This window comes from Bubalus bubalis, chromosome X (assembly GCF_019923935.1).
Source record: "Bubalus bubalis isolate 160015118507 breed Murrah chromosome X, NDDB_SH_1, whole genome shotgun sequence".
In the NCBI taxonomy this organism is placed as follows: domain Eukaryota; kingdom Metazoa; phylum Chordata; class Mammalia; order Artiodactyla; family Bovidae; genus Bubalus; species Bubalus bubalis.
In genome coordinates this window covers 29336314-29352498 of record NC_059181.1, presented here as the reverse complement: position 1 = coordinate 29352498, position 16185 = coordinate 29336314, and the positions used below count along the sequence as shown (strand labels likewise).

The window sequence follows — 16185 nt, the reverse complement described above, 5'->3', positions numbered from 1 at the left end:
CAGGGACGAGATGAGCGGCTGGATGCGGCACTGAAGAGGGCATTGGCCGAGGCAGAAGTGCTAGCACTGGCCGAGGCAGTAGGACCAGGTTAGGCCGAGGCAGAAATGCCATGCCTGGCCATGGCAGACATGTCAGCCCTGGCTGAGGCCAATGTGCCAGCCCTGGCAGCAGGAGAAGTGCCAGGTGTGGCCAAGGCAGAAGGGTCAGCACTGGCTGAAGCTGAAGTGTCAGCCCCAGCTGCAGTAGAAGTGCCAGGTCTGGCCAAGGCAGAGGGGCCAGCACTGGCCGAGGTAGAAGGGCCAGCAGTGGCTGAGGCAGAAGGGCGAAGCCTGGCCCTGGCAGACATGTCAGCACTGGCCAAGGTCAAAGTGCTAGCCCTGTCTGCAACAGAAGTGCCAGGACTGGCCAAGGCAGAAGGCTCAGCACTGGCCAAGGCACAAGGGCCAGGCCTGGCCGTGGCAGACATGTCAGCCCTGGCTGGAGCAGAAGTGCCAGGTTTGGCCAAGGCAGAAGGGCCAGCAGTGGCAGTGGCAAAAGTGCCAGCAGTGGCCGAGGCAGAAGTGGCAGCACTGGCTGAGGCAGAAGGGCCAGGCCAGGCCCTGGCAGACATGTCAGCCCTGGCTGGAGCAGAAGTGCCAGGTCTGGCCAAGGCAGAAGGGCCAGCACTGGCCGAGGCAGATGGGCCAGCCTGGCCCTGGCAGACATGTCAGCACTGGGTAAGGCCAAATTGCCAGCCCTGGCTACAGCACAAATGCCAGTTCTGGCCAAGGAAGAAGGGCCAGCACTGGCTGAGGCCAAAGTGCCGGCCCTGCGTGCAGCAGAAGCGCCCGGTCTTGCCAAGGCAAAAGGGCCAGAACTGGCCGAGGCCAAAGTGCCAACCCTGGCCGCAGCAGAAGTGCCAGGTCTGGCAAAGGCAGAAGGGCCAGCACTGGCTGAGGCAGAAGGGCCAACCCTGGCTGCAGCAGAAGTGCCAGGTCTGGCAAAGGCAGAAGAGCCAGGCTGGCCCTGGCAGACATGTCAGCACTGGCCAAGGCCAAAGTGCCAGCGCTGGCTACAGAAGAAGAGCCAGGACTGGCCAAGGCAGAAGGGCCAGCACTGGCCTAGGCAGGAGGGCCAGCACTAGCCGAGGCAGAAGGGCCGGGCCTGACCCTGGCAGATATGTCAGCTCTAGTTGGAGCAGAGGCGCCTGGTGTGGCCAAGGCAGAAGGGTCAGCCCTGGCCGAGGCAGAAGGGCCAGCCCTGGCTGGAGCAGAATTGCAAGGTCTGGCCAAGGTAAGGGGCCAGCACTGGCTGAGGCAGAAGGGCCAGCAGTGGCCGAGGCAGAAGGGCCAGCAGTGGCTGAGGCAAAAGGGCCAGGCCTGGACATGGCAGACATGTCTGCCCTGGCTGGAACAGAAGCGCCAGGTCAGGCCAAGGCAGAAGGGTCAGCCCTGGCCGAGGCAGAAGGGCCAGCCCTGGCTGGAGCAGAATTGCAAGGTCTGGCCAAGGTAAGGGGCCAGCACTGGCCGAGGCAAAGGGCCAGCAGTGGCCGAGGCAGAAAGGCCAGTAGTGGCTGAGGTAAAACGGCCAGGCCTGGACATGGCAGACATGTCTGCCCTGGCTGGAACAGAAGTGCCAGGTCAGGCCAAGGCAGAAGGGCCAGCACTGGCCAAGGCATGTCAGCTGGGCCCGGCCCTGGCAGACATGTCAGCCTTGGCCAAGGCCGAAGTGCCAGCCCTGGCTGCAGGAGAAGTGCCAGTACTGGCTGAGGCAGAAGGGCCAGGCCTGGCCCTGGCAGACATGTCAGCCCTGGCTGGAGCAGAAGTGCCAGGTCTGGCCAAGGCAGAATGGCCAGCACTGGCCGAGGCAGAAGGGCCCGGCCTGGCCGAGGCAGAAGGGCCGGGCCTGGCCCTGGCAGACATGTCAGCCCTGGCTGAGGGAGAAGTGCCAGCCCTGGCTGGAATAGAAGTGCCAGGTCTGACCGAGGCAGAATGGCCAGCCCTGGCCGAGGCAGATGGGCCGCATCTGGCCCTGGCAGACATGTCAGCCCTTGTTCAGACCGAAATGCCAGCCCTGGCTACAGCAGAAGTGCCAAGTGTGCTTAAGGCAAAGGGACCAACACGGGCTGAGGCAGAAGGGCCAGCACTGGATAAGGCAGAAGGGCAGGTCTGACCCTGGCAGACATGTCAGCACTGGCCATGGCCAAAGTGCCAATCCTGGCTGTAGCAGAAGTGCAAGGACTGGCCAAGGAGGAAGGGCCAGCACTGGCCCAGGCAGAAGAGCCAGCAATGTCCAAGGCAGAAATGCCGGGCCTGGCCCTGGCAGACATGTCAGCCTTGGCAACGCCGAAGTGCCAACCCTGGCTGTAGGAGAGGTGCCAGGTCTGGCCAAGGCAAAAGGACCAGTACTGGGTAAGGCTAAAGTGCCAGCACTGCGTGCAGCAGAAGTCTCTGGTCTGGCCAGGGCAGAAGGGCCAGCACTGGCCGAGGCCAAAGTGCCAACCCTGGCTGCAGCAGAAGTGCCAGGTCTGGCAAAGGCAGAAGAGCAAGGCCTGGACCTGGCAGACATGTCAGCACTGGCCAAGGCCAAAGTGCCAGCCCTGGCTACAGGAGAAGAGCCAGGACTGGCAAAGGCAGAAGGGCCAACACTGGCCTAGGCAGGAGGACCAGCACTAGCTGAGGCAGAATGGCCGGGCCTGGCCCTGGGAGACATGTCAGCACTGGCTAAGGCCAAAGTGCCAGCCCTGGCTGCAGCACAATTGCCAGGACTGGCCAAGGCCAAAGGGCCAGCACTGGCCGAGGCAGAATGGCCAGGCCCGGCTCTGGCATACATGTCAGCCCTAGCTGGAGCAGAGGCACCTGGTATGGCCAAGGCAGAAGGGTCATCACTGGCCAAGGCAGAAGGGCCAGGCCTGGCCCTGGAAAACATGACAGCCCTGGCTGGAACAGAAGTGCCAGGTCTGGCCAAGGCAGAAGGGTCAGCCCTGGCCGAGGCAGAAGGGCCAGCCCTGGCTGGAGCAGAATTGCAAGGTCTGGCCAAGGTAAGGGGCCAGCACTGGCTGAGGCAGAAGGGCCAGGCCTGGCCGTGGCAGACACGTCAGCCCTGGCTGGATCAGAAGCGCCAGGTCTGGCCAAGGCAGAAGGGTCAGCACTGGCCGAGGCAGAAGGGCCAGAACTGGCTGCAGCAGAAGTGCCAGGTCTGGCGAAGGCAGAAGGGCCGGCACTGGCTGTTGCTGAAGTGCCAGCACTGGCTGAGACAGAAGGGACAGCCCTGTCTGCAACAGAAGTGCCAGGTCTGGCCAAGGCAGAAGGGCCCGCACTGGCCGAGGCAAAGGGCCAGCAGTGGCCGAGGCAAAAGGGCCAGGCCTGGACCTGGCAGACATGTCTGCCCTGGCTGGAAAAGAAGTGCCAGGTCAGGCCAAGGCAGAAGGGCCAGCACTGGCCAAGGCAGAAGAGCCGGGCCTGGCCCTGGCAGACATGTCAGCCTTGGCCAAGGCCGAAGTGCCAGCCCTGGCTGCAGGAGAAGTGCCAGTGCCAGTACTGGCTGAGGCAGAAGGGCCAGCACTGGCCAAGGCAGAAGGGCCAGCACTGGCCAAGGCAGAAGGGCTAGCACTGGCCGAGGCAGAAGGGCAAGGCCTGGCCATGGCAGACATGTCAGCACTGGCAATGGCCAAAGTGCCATCCCTGGCTGCAGAAAAAGTGCAAGGAAAGGCCAAGGCAGAAGGGCCAGCACTGGCCGAGGCAGAAGGGCAAGGCCTGGCCATGGCAGACATGTCAGCCCTGGCTGAAGCAGAAGTGCCAGGTCTGGCCGAGGCAGGTGGGCCAGGCCTGGCCCTTGCAGACATGTCAGCACTGGGCAAGGCCAAAGTGCCAGCCCTGGCTACAGCACAAATGCCAGTTCTGGCCAAGGGAGAAGGGCCCGCACTGGCCGAGGCAGAAGGGCCAGGCCTGTCCCTGGCAGACATGTCAGCACTGGGCAATGCCAAAGTGCCAGCCCTGGCTGCAGCACAAATGCCAGTTCTGGCCAAGGCAGAAGGGTCAGCACTGGCTGAGGCAAAAGGGTCAGCCCTAGCCCTGGCAGACATGTCAGCCCTGGCTGACGTCGAAGTGCCAGCCCTGTCTGCCACAGAATTGCCAGGTCTGGCAAAGGCAGAAGGGCCAGTACTGGCTGAGGCCAAAGTGCCGGCCCTACCTGCAGCAGAAGGGCCAGCACTGGCCGAAGCCAAAGTGCAAACCCTGGCTGCAGCAGAAGTGGCAGGTCTGGCCAAGGAAGAAGGTACCAGCAGTGGCCGAGGCATAAGGGTGAACCCTGGATGCAGCAGAAATGCCAGGTCTGGCAAAGCCAGAAGAGCCAGGCCTAGCCCTGGCAGACATGTCAGCACTGGCCAAGGCCAAAGTGCCAGCCCTTCCTACAGCAGAAGAGCCAGGACTGGCCAAGGCAGAAGGGCCAGCACTGGTTAGGCAGAAGGGCCAGCACTAGCCGAGGCAGAAAGGCCGGGCCTGGCCCTGGCAGACATGTTAGCCCTGGCTGGAGCAGAAGTGCCAGGTCTGGCCAAGGCAGAAGGGCCAACACTGGCAAAGGCCAAAGTGCCAGCCCTGGCTGCAGCACAAATGCCAGTTCTGGCCAAGGCAGAAGGGTCAGCACTGGCTGAGGCAAAAGGGCCAGCCCTAGCCCTGGCAGACATGTCAGCTTTGGCTGAGACCAAAGTGCCGGCCCTGCCTGCATCAGAAGTGCCAGGTATGGCCAAGGCAGAAGTGGGGGCACTGGCGCAGGTAGAAGGGCCAGCCATGGCTGCAGCAGAAGTGCCAGGTCTGGCCAAGGCAGAAGTACCAGGTCTGGCAAAGGCAGAAGAGCCAGCACTGGCTGAGGCAGAAGGGCCAGGTCTGGCCCTGGCAGACATGTCAGCCCTGGCTCAGACCAAAATGCCAGCCCTGGCTGGAGCAGAAGTGTCACAACTGGCCAATGCCAAAGAGCCAGCACTGGATGAGGCAGAATGGCCAGGCCAGGCCCTGGCAGACATGTCAGCCCTGGATGGAGCAGAAGAGCCTGGTGTGGCCAAGGCAGAAGGGTCATCACTGGCCAAGGCAGACGGGCCAGGCCTGGCCCTGGCTGACATGTCAACCTGGCTGGAGCAGAAGAGCCTGGTGTAGCCAAGGCAGAGGGGCCAGCACTGGCTGAGGCAGAAGGGCCAGCACTGCATGAGGCAGAAGGGTCAGGCCTGGCCCTGGCAGACGTGTCAGCACTGGCCAAGGCCAAAGTGACAACCCTGGCTGCTGCAGAAGTCCCAGGACTGGCCAAGGGCAAAGAGCCAGCACTGGATGAGGCAGAATGGCAAGGCCAGGCCCTGGCAAAGATCTCAGCCCTGGCTGGAGCAGATGACCATGATGTGGCCAAGGCAGAAGGGTCATCACTGGCCAAGGCAGAAGGGCCAGGTCTGGCCCTGGCAGACATGACAGCCCTGGCTAAGGCCAAAGTGCCAGGCCTGGCTGGAGCAGAAGTGCCAGGTCTGGCCAAGGCAGGGGGGCCAGAACTGGCTGAGGCAGAAGGGCCAACACTGGATGAGGCAGAAGGGCCAGGCCTGGCCCTGGCAGACATGTCAGCACTGGCTAAGGCCAAAGTGCCAGCCCTGGCTGCAGCACAAGTGCCAGGACTGGCCAAGGCCGAAGGGCCAGCACTGGCCAAGGCAGAATTGTCAGGCCCGGCCCTGGCAGACATGTCAGCCCTGGCTGGAGCAGAGGTGTCTGGTGTGGCCAAGGCAGAAGGGTCATCACTGGCCAAGGCAGACGGGCCAGGTCTGGCCCTGGGAAACTTGACAGCTCTGGCTGGAGTAGAAGTGCCAGGTCTGGCCAAGGCAGAAGGGACAGCAGTGGCTGAGGCAAAAGGGCCAGCAGTGGCCAGGCAGAAGGGCCAGGCCTGGCCCTGGCAGACATGTCAGCCCTGATTGGAGCAGAAGTGCCAAGTCAGGCCAAGGAAGAAGGGCAGGCACTGGCCAAGGCAGAAGGGCTGGGCCTGGCCCTGGAAGACATGTCAGCCTTGGCCAAGGCTGAAGTGCCAGCCCTGGCTTCAGGAGAAGTGCCAGTATTGGCTGAGGCAGAAGGGCCAGGCCTGGCCCTGGCAGACATGTCAGTCTTGGCCAAGGCTGAAGTGCCAGCCCTGGATGCAGGAGACGTGCCAGCACTGCCCGAGGCAGAAGGGCCAACACTGGCTGCAGCAGAATTGCCAGGTCTGGCCAAGGCAGAACAGCCAGCACTTGCCAAGGCCGAAGTGCCACCCCTGGCTGCAGCAGAAGTGCCAGGTCTGGCCAAGGCAGAGGGGCCAGCACTGGCCGAGGCAGAAGGGCTGGGCCTGGCCCTGGCAGACATGTCAGCCATGGCCGAAGTCGAAGTGCCAGCCATGGCTAGAATAGAAGTGCCAGGTCTGGCCAAGGCAGAAGGGTCCACACTGGCTGAGGCCGAAGGGCCAGCACTGGCCGAGGCAGAAGGGCCAGGCCTGGAATGGCAGACATGTCAGTACTGGCCAAGGCCAAAGTGCCAGCCCTGGCTGCAGCACAAATGCCAGTTCTGGCCAAGGCAGAAGGGCCAGCACTGGCCATGGCAAATGGGCCAGCCCTAACCCTGACAGTCATGTCAGCCCTGGCTGAGGTTGAAGTCCCAGCCCTGGCTCCAGCAGAATTGCCAGGTCTGGCCAAGGCAAAAGGGCCAGCACTGGCTGAGACAGAAGGGCCAACCCTGGCTGCATCAGAAGTGCCAGGTCTGGCCAAGGCAGAAGAGCCAGGCCTGGCCCTGGCAGTCATGTCAGCACTGGCCAAGGCCAAAGTGCCAGCCCTGGCTGCAGCAGAACTGTGAGGAATGGCCAAGGCAGTAGGGGCAGCACTGGCCGAGGCAGTAGGGCTGGGCCTGGTCCTGGCAGACATGTCGGCACTGGCCAAGGCCAAAGTAACAGCCCTGGCTGCAGCAGAAGTGCCAGTTCTGGCCAAGGCAGAAGGGCCAGCAATGGATGAGGCAGAAGGTCCAGCACTGGCCGAGGCAGAAGAGCCAGCACTAGCTGAGGCAGAAGGGCCAGGCTTGGCCCTGGCAGACATGTCAGCCCTGGCTGGAGCAGAAGTGCCGGGTCTGGCCAAGGCTTAGAAGGGTCAGGACTGGCCAACGCAGAAGGGCCATCACTGGCCCTGGGAGACATGTCAGCCCTGGCCGAGGCCGAAGTACCAGCCCTGGGTGGAACAGAAGTGCCAGGTCTGGCCCAGGCAGAAGGGTCAGCACTGGCCCTGGCAGAAGGGTCAGCACTGGCCCTGGCAGACATGTCAGCCCTGGCCGAGGCCGAAGTACTAGCCCTGGGTGAACAGAAGTGCCAGGTCTGGCCCAGGCAGAAGGGTCAGCACTGCCTGAGGTAGAAGGGCCATCCCTGGCTGCAGCAGAATTGCCAGGTCTGGCCAAGGCAAAAGGGCCAGCAGTAGCCGAGGCAGAAGGGCCGGGCCTGGCCCTGGGAGACATGTCAGCACTCGACAAGGCCAAAGTGTCAGCCCTCCTGCAACAGAAGAGCCAGGATTGGCCAAGGCAGAAGGGCCAGCACTAGCCGAGACAGAAGGGCCAGGCCTGGCCCCGGCAGACATGTCAGCCCTGGCTTGAGCAGAAGAGCCAGGTCTGGCCAAGGCAGAAGGGTCAGCACTGGCCAACGCAGAAGGGCCATCACTGGACCTGACAGACATGTCAGCCCTGGCCGAGGCTGAAGTACCAGCCCTGGGTGGAACAGAAGTGCCAGGTCTGGCCAAGGCAGAAGGGCTAGCACTGGCCGAGGCAGAAGGGCCAGGCCTGGGCCTGGCAGACATATCAGCACTGGCCAAGGCCAAAGTGCCAGCCCTGACTGCAGTAGAAGTGCCAGTTCTGGCCAAGTCAAAAGGGTCAGCACTGGATGAGGCCAAAGTGCCAGCCCTGGCTGCAGCAGAAGTGTCAGGTCTGGCCAAGGTAGAAGGGCCAGCACTGGCTGAAGTAGAAGGGCCAGCCCTGGCTGCAGCAGAAGTGCCAGGTCTGGCCAAGGCAGAAGGGCCTGCACTGGCTGAGGCAGAATGCCAGTACTGGCTGAGGTAGAAGGGCCAGGTCTGGCCCTGGCAGACATGTCAGCGCTCGTTGGAGCAGAAGTGCCAGGTCTGGCCAAGGCAGAAGGGTCATCCCTGGATGCTCCAGAAGTGCCAGTTCTGGCCAAGGCAGAAGGGTCAGCACTGGCTGACACAGAAGGGCCAGCCCTGTGTGCAGCAGAAGTGCCAGGTCTGGCCAAGGCAGAATGGCCAGCACTGGCTGAGGCAGAAGGGCCTGGCCTGGCCCTGGTAGACATGTCAGCCCTGGCTCCATGAGAAGTGCCCGAACTGGCCAAGGCCAAAGGGCCCGCACTGGCTGAGGCAGAAGGGCCAGGCCTGGCCCTGGCAGACATGTCAGCACTGGCGAAGGCCAAAGTGCCAGCCCTGGCTGCAGCAGAAGTGCGAAGACTGGCCAAGGCTGAAGGGCCAGCACTGTCCAAGGCAGTAGGGCTGGGCGTGGACCTGGCAGAAATATCAGCAGTGGCTGAGGCCAAAGTTCCAGCCCTGGCTGCAACAGATGTGCCAGGTCTGGCCAAGTAAGAGGGGCCAGCACTGGCTGAGGTGGAAGGGCCAGTCCTGGCCTTGGCAGACATGTCAGCACTGGCCGAGGCTGAAGTACCAGCCCTGGCTGCACCAGAAATGCCAGGTCAGGCCAAGGCAGAAGGGCCAGCACTGACCGAGGCAGAAGGGCCAGCACTGACTGAGGCATAAGGGCTAAGCACTTGCCAAGGCAGAAGGGCCCGCACTGGCTGAGGCAGAAGGGCCAGAACTGGTTCTGGCAGATATGTCAGCCCTGGCCGAGGCCGATGTGCCATGTCTGGCCGAGGAAGGATTGCCAGCACTGTCCGAGGCAGGAGGGCCAGGCCGGGCTGTGGCAGACTTGTCAGCCCTAGCTGCAGTACAAGTGCCAGGTCTCGCCGAGGCAGAAGGGCAGCACTGGCTGAGGCAGAAGGGCTGGTCCCGGCTGCAGCTCTGGCTTGGGAGCTCTCTACCTCCTCTCTCCAAGAGTCCTCATAACGTGGCAGTAAGGTGTCTGGGGCTGAATCATTGACCTTGGTCAAAATCTGCAGGACTTTTGTCTTGCTGTTTTGTGTGAGCGTGTTAGGACCCCACAGGAACTCATAGCGAGGGGGATTGCTGCCAGGCACCTGGTTGTATTCCAGGTACTCTTCCTTCACCAGATCTTCTGTGATGAGCTTCCTGGTGTCTCCAAAGATGAAGTGCATTCTTCCATCATAGATGCCCAGAATATTCAGGAACTTCCAGACCTCCTCCTCAGAGGTGCGATGGCCATTCAGGTAGATGACACCCAGCAGAGGCATCAGAAGACCATTCTTCGGCAGCCCCCAGTCACCTCTCATAGACTCACTGTCGCTGAGATCTAGGTTGCTCACCAGGGTATAGCAGTGACTGTTGGGCCTGACTTCCTTCAGCACCATGCCAAACACCATCTCCATCTGCTCAGAGGCCCTGCTGAGGATCTCAGGGTATTGCGCCTTGTACCTTCTGTGGATAACCTTCACCATTTCTGACCTCTTAATTAGCTCCCTCATCTTATACTTAAACAGCATGTACTGCACCAAATTCTCTGACTCCATGGTCAGAAGATCTGTGTGAGAGCTCTCAGCAGCAGCTGAGGCCTGGGAGGAATTTTCACCTCCCTGAACTTGGCCCTCGGCACCTGCACCAGATCTCGAGCGTGCTGTGCCACCTACTCCAGATCTCGAGCGTGCTGCGCCACCGGCACCAGATCTTTTGCGTATAGCACCTGCAGCAGCACTGGTGCTGCCTTGGGCTCCCGGAGGCCCCTTGGAGGTGCCAGCAGCAGACGAGCTTGAGGGCGCACTCTCTGAATCAGGAGGGGAGGAGGAGGTGGTCTCTTCTCCCCTAGATGTGGAAGCCTGATCATGAAGACCGTGGGTCTCAGCCTGGGCCTGGCGACGTTTATCACGAGCACGGCGCTTACTCTTCTGCCCACGAGGCATGACAGCTGTGGTCAGGGACCGCAGGCAGGGGTCTGGGCCAAGAGACAGGAGATTGGGGCACCTGGAGGATGGAAAATGAGGTGACATGAGCACCTTAAAACTGGGAGATTCTACCTTGGCTTAATCAAAGGCCGCCTCTGCAGGTGTCCTTGAGGACACTGCCCTAGGAACCCACAAGGCTCCTGTTTTCCTGCTCAGCCTGTCCCCTGAGAATCCCAGAGGAAGAACAGAGGCTTTACTATTCCTCTGCGTCCCCTCAGCCCTGCTTTGGATTTACTGAGGTGACACCATGTGCTGACAGTGGGGTCTTCTCAGCTCATCTTCAGTATTATCACATCAAGTCCTGGCTCTGATGCAGACACTTCAGACCTCCACGTGAAGGGATGCCTCAGTGCACCTCCCTCCCAGGGGATACCCAGTTCTGAGAGCTCAGTAGGGTCTCTTCTACCCTGAGTTCACTGGGATCATCATTCCTTGGGTCCAAGGGTCCTTACCTTGGCTCCTTAAAACGTTGGGCACTATTCTCCATTTGCTAACTGGTGGCTGCACCTTCAGACAAGACATTTCCCCTCCCTTAGACTTAGTATAAAACAGTAAAGCAGATGTTCAACCTCACAGCCCATCTCTGAGATTTCCTGGGCTGAAATCCAAGGGTTGGGACGCATGCTCTAAGTCCTCACTCAGGTTCCTTAACTGGGCGCCTGGCAGAGAACCTCCCCTTTCTCCTGAACTGATACCTGTCTGATAGTAAAAGCCAATCACCCTGTGTCCCCACAGGAGGAAGTGAGGATGACCTCATCTTCCCAAACACGGTCTCCTAAGAATGGAAGCTGTTGCAGGCAGGTTGACCTCCCTGTGGTCCCATCCAAGATCCCAATTCAAAGTTAATTTTTTTTTTTGCTTCTCTTTTCTTCTATATGTCTTTTTTAAAACAAATTTATTTATTTTTAATGGAAGGATAATATCTTTACAATACTGTGTTATTTTCTGCCCGACATCAACATGAATCAGCCATAGGTATACTGTATGTCTCCTCCCTCTCCAAACTCTCTCCCCCCTCCACCCCATCCCACCCCTCTTAAGCTGTTAGGGCACTGGCTTTGAGCTCCCTGAGTCATAAAACTAATTCCCAGTGGTTATTTATTTTACATATGGTAATGTGTACATTTCCAATGTAACTCTCTCAATCTGTCCCTCCCTCTACTTCCCCCACTGTTTACACCAGTGTGTTCTCTATGCCTGCATACCCAGGCTGTCCTGCAAAGAGGTTCATCAGTGCCATCTTTCTGGATTCCAAATATATGCATTAATATATGATATTGGCTTTCCTCTTTCTGACTTAATTCACTCTGCATAAAAAACTAGAAATAAAACTACCACATGAGCCAACAGTATCATTACGGAGGATATATCCTGAGGAAACTAACTGAAAAAGACACTTGTACTCAAATGTTCACTGCAGCACTATTTACAATAGCCAGGACATAGAAGTATCCAAGGTCTACATTTGACACATGACAGGGTCTAAGAGCTCTCCCTCTGTTCACCACTGCCTTAGCTGACCACTCCTTAGCCCACAGTGGGGACTGACATGTATTCTTGAGGTCTGCCAGGGATGACGACAGGGAGGATTTGGTCCGAATGATGTGGTGTGGAACATATCCACAGCCCCCGAGGTTCTCACCATGACCCCTGGCAAATCTGAAACCCTCCCTTAATAACCTAAGGCTACCACTTTGACCTGGTTGCTCATTTCCCTGAGATGTCCCGGGAAGTGTCATGTCAAAACGCCCTATTCTCCCAGGCCTGAAAACAGGGCTGGCACTTTACGTGGCCCCTTTTCTTAAGGAAGTGGCCGCCATACTTACTCAGCGTCACAACCATGAATCATGTTGCAGACTAGCTCCCTTTGTTGAACTGGTTTTATTCTGTTAGAGCAAGGTTCTCACTTCACCAAAACCACCTCCAGTGGACACCAGGGGGCACCACAGTTGGCCAACTTACCCGAGGCCTCCTAGAGCCCAGTATAGGGGAGTCGCTCAGTGTGGCCCCCTTGCAGTGTCGAACTCTGCTCCTCAGTCCTCAGGGCCGTTATCTACGTCCTAGACCACCTCCGGGGGTAGAATCTGGGCCTACCCCCACAAACCAACGCCTTAGCCTGAGACACTCTAGACCACATTCGGCCGATAGCTCTGAGGGGCCCACAAGAGCCATATCACAGGGGTGGGATGTGGATGGGTCACTTTTATTACTGGGAGGGTTGGGAAAGTCCCTTCAGCTACATTCAGGTCCTCACCTTGGTTCCGGACAAGTTCTGGACACTAAGTCTCCGCCAAACGGTTGCTGCAGCTACCGCTCGAGCTCCTCGCCTTCGAAGCGGAAATGGAGGGGATCTGCACAGGGTCCTGCGTGACGTCTTCCGGGGTCGACGGCAAGGGTGGCGTGCTACGGGAACCCCAGTAGCTCAATATTCATCCGTCCCTGGATTCTCTCTCAGCGTCCTCCGTGTGCGGTTTATCAGAGCCCCGAACGCCTCCATCTATGAACCCAAGTCCTACAGCCCCCAAACAAAGCCCTTGCCTTCCGAAGTCCCTGCTACTGCTGCTGCTAAGTCGCTTCAGTCATGTCCGACTCTGTGCGACCCCATAGATGGCAGCCCTCCAGGCTCCCCTGTCCCTGGGATTCTCCAGGCAAGAACACTGGAGTGGGTTGCCATTTCCTTCTCCAACCCAAGTCCCTAGTGGAAGGAATTGGAGCACTGCTCTGGGGAGATCCTCTCATTAGCACTGATCGTCCTCACCTTAAGTCCAGTTATGGTCAAGATGACACCCCTCTGCAGATCTGGGGCCCTATCCTGCTAGAGAAGGCCTTGCCCTCCCTGAGTTCACACAGGTGGAATGTGGGGACCACTTAGAAGTAGCTGTTCTGGGTCTCTCAGAGCTAAGAATTTACAGAATGCTGTTTGGCTCCCTCTCCAGGGGTCCCCGCTAACACTCAGCATTGTCATCTGAGGTCCTGCTTGGGCTCAGGTTCGTCCACCCACGAAACTAGGCTGATCCTATTAGACAGAGGCCGCACCTCACTGAGAATTTCCAGACTGAAATCAACCTGACATCTGTGCCCTGAGCTTCCTGGGGAGCACAGCGACAGAGATTTTCCAGGGCCTCCTTCGATGCAGTGTGTGCTACTGTGAGTGCACTTTCACGTCCTCACATTGACACGGGACGAACCCTGTAACTCCACTCTCTGCTTTGTGAAGCTACTTGTCTTAATCAAGGTCCTAGTCTCCTTGAGAATTCCAAGTTGGAAGTCAGGGTGACCCTCATGTGATCGTAGTCCATAAGGGCCTCTGAAAACAGGCAGCAGGGATGCAACTCGAGTCCTTCTGATTCCTCTTGCTCAGCATCCTCACTACATCGACCAGAGCCTGAGACTGCTCCTTCTACTGATTTAAGATGGCTCTTTGGGTGACCACTATAATCAGGAGTCACTGTCTCCACAGTCCTCTTTCATGGAGTTCTGATATCAGCTTCTGTTGCTTGATTAAAGGCTTCCTGGAAATGCATATTCCTACAAACACTTGAGCAGTTACCCTCTAGCAAATCTTGGAGAAAACGGGTCTAAGTTCCAAAAGTGATGTAAGATTAGGAAAATGCAGCAGAAATCAAGGAAGTCAGGACAGATGTTATGCTGTCAGAGAAAAAGAGCTGATATATTCCTTCTCTTCAGCCAGATTTTGGTTGTGTGCTTAGTTGCTCAGTCATGTCCTACTCTTTGCAACCCCATGGACTGTAGCCTGCCAGGCTCCTCTGTCCATGGGGATTCTCCAGGCAAGAATCCTGGAGTGAGTTGCTCTCCTCCAGCGGATGTACCAAACCCAGGAATCAAACCCAGGACTCCCACATTGCAGGTGGATTCTTTACTTTCTGAGCCACCAGATTTAGGGTGGTTCTAAAGTCTTTACTTTCAGGACCCTCCTGTTGGTCCAGTGGTTATGACTCTGTACTCCCAGTGAAGGGGGCCCAGGTTCGATCCCTGGTCAGGTAATTGGATCCCACATACCAGAACGAAGAGTTCATGTGCCACAACTAAAACTTTCACATGCCACAACTAAAGAGCCTGCATGTGGCAACAAAGATCCCGAGTGTCACAGCTAAGACTCAGAGCAGCCAAAAATAAATAAAAATAAATATTTTTAATTTAAAAAATTAAGTATTTACTTTCTACATAGAAGCATGGCACCTGATAATCTTGTAAGCCCTTGATAACTTGAGGGTGTCTGAATTTGCACATGCAGATAATCATAGGGCTAGTGAGCATTATCTCTTTCTCTCCTTTATCTCTCTTAATTATTTTGGTTATGTGCTATGTGGCAATATTGATGGTAGGAGAGTTTGGGGCAGAGTGGATACATGTCTATGTATGGGTGAGTCCCTTCACTGTTCATCTGAAACTGTCACAATATTGTTAACCGGCTGTCCCCAAGCAAAAAATAAACGTTCAAATTACAAAAAACAAAACTGTGCTTCCAGTGTAAGGGGTATGAGTTCAAACCCTGGTTGTGGAATTAGGATCCCATGTTTCAAGTGGCGGTCCTAAGACGGCAGAGGAATAGGATGAGGAGACCACTTTTTCCCCCAGAAATTCATCGAAAGAAAATCTGAATGCTGAGCAAATTCCACAAAACAACTTCTGAATGATGGCAGAGGCCATCAGACACCTAGAAAGGCAGCCTATTGTCTTCGAAAGGAGATAGGACAAAATATAAAAGAGAAAAAGAGAAACAAAAGAGGTAGGGACGGAGATCCATCCCGGGAAGGGAGTCTTAAAAAAGAGAAGATTCCAAACACAAGGCAACACTCTCACTGGCAGGTCTGTGGCGAGCCTTGGAATCTCAGGGGGCAACATAAATGGGAGGAAAAATAAATAAATAAATAAATACATAAATAATTAAAACCCACAGATTATGTGCCTAATGGGCACATAACGGGCTGAACAGCAGCCCAGACACTCGCATCTGTCACTAGCAAGCATGGGCTAGACAGGGAGGCACCAGCTGCATTGCTTAGGGTAAGGACCCCGTGTCTGAATGCCCCGAGGGCAATCTGAGGGAACTAAATTGAGACAGCAACCCAGACTGTGGGATAGCTATCCCGCAAAAAGCCCTAACCTAACACATTGCCAGGCTTGCTCACAGAGCAAAGGACTGAGCAGAGCTAGCCGGCTGTGGACTGGCCGATCCCCCACTGGAGACAGGCAGGCGAGGACAGCCAGAGCCAGAAGGGGGCAACTGTAGCTCCAGAGACGCATCCTCTACCAAACTGCAAGCAGGCTTCATTGCTAACCAAGACTTCTTGGGATTCTGGATGGTTGACCAGAGGGTCAAGTAGGAGGGTCGCAGCCAGAGATCAGCTCCCCAGAAGAGACACATGGCACACCTGAGAAGACGTGCCCGTTGTACACAAGAAAACTGAGCAGCTGGGACAGGGGAGGTGATAAGATGCAGCCTCCAACTGGGGGCAACTGTGCTCGCCAAGCACCTGGTCACCTGAGCTGCTCGGACCTGGGACGGGCACAAAACACTGGCCCAACCAAGTCTGGGCCTTTGTCGAGTACCTGAGAACCTGAACCTGAGAGGCTTAGACTGGGGAAGTGCATGCATCCTAAGCCCCGCCTCACATAGTTCCCGGCAGAGCAACCTAGAGCCTGAGCAGTGTAGACTGGGAAAGCACACACACCGTGAGTGTGGGCAAACCCAGTGTGGTACAAGCACTCCCCGCAAACATTTGCTTGCAGTATTCCTCCCAACCCACAGCACGACTGAACAAGGGAGCCTAAAAAAGTGACCACCACCAACTCCTTGTGTCAGGGTTGAAATTAGACACTGAAGAGACCAGCAAACAGAAGAAGCTAAAATAAACAGAGAGAACTGCTTTGGAAGTGACAAGTGCAACAGATTAAAACCCTGGAGTTAGCAACGACTACTACATAGGAAGGGGCCTTTAGATCTTGAGAAGTATAAGCCGGATAAAGGAACTATCTGAAAATGAACTGACACAAAAAAGTCCACAAAAGGTCCAGAGAAAGTCCTAGATGTATTTTTACTATTATAATTTTTTAATTAAAAATTAAAAAAAATTTAAAGTCCT

General features: G+C 57.1%; 2 protein-coding genes across 2 annotated transcripts in view; both read right to left on the bottom strand.

Moving 5' to 3' along the window:
• The window catches only part of LOC123331936 (melanoma-associated antigen B2-like), a 175316-nt gene that overhangs the window by 36454 nt on the left and 122677 nt on the right, over nucleotides 1-16185 (bottom strand). The gene's annotated exons all lie outside the window — the stretch shown is intronic.
• On the bottom strand, nucleotides 8699-12451 carry LOC102397184 (melanoma-associated antigen B2-like). The gene is made up of 2 exons (XM_045164466.1): nucleotides 12333-12451; nucleotides 8699-10097 (listed from the first exon to the last, which is right to left on the bottom strand). Exon 2 carries the CDS (start codon nucleotides 10034-10036, stop codon nucleotides 8699-8701), a length of 1338 nt encoding a protein of 445 aa, XP_045020401.1. The 5' UTR covers nucleotides 10037-10097; nucleotides 12333-12451.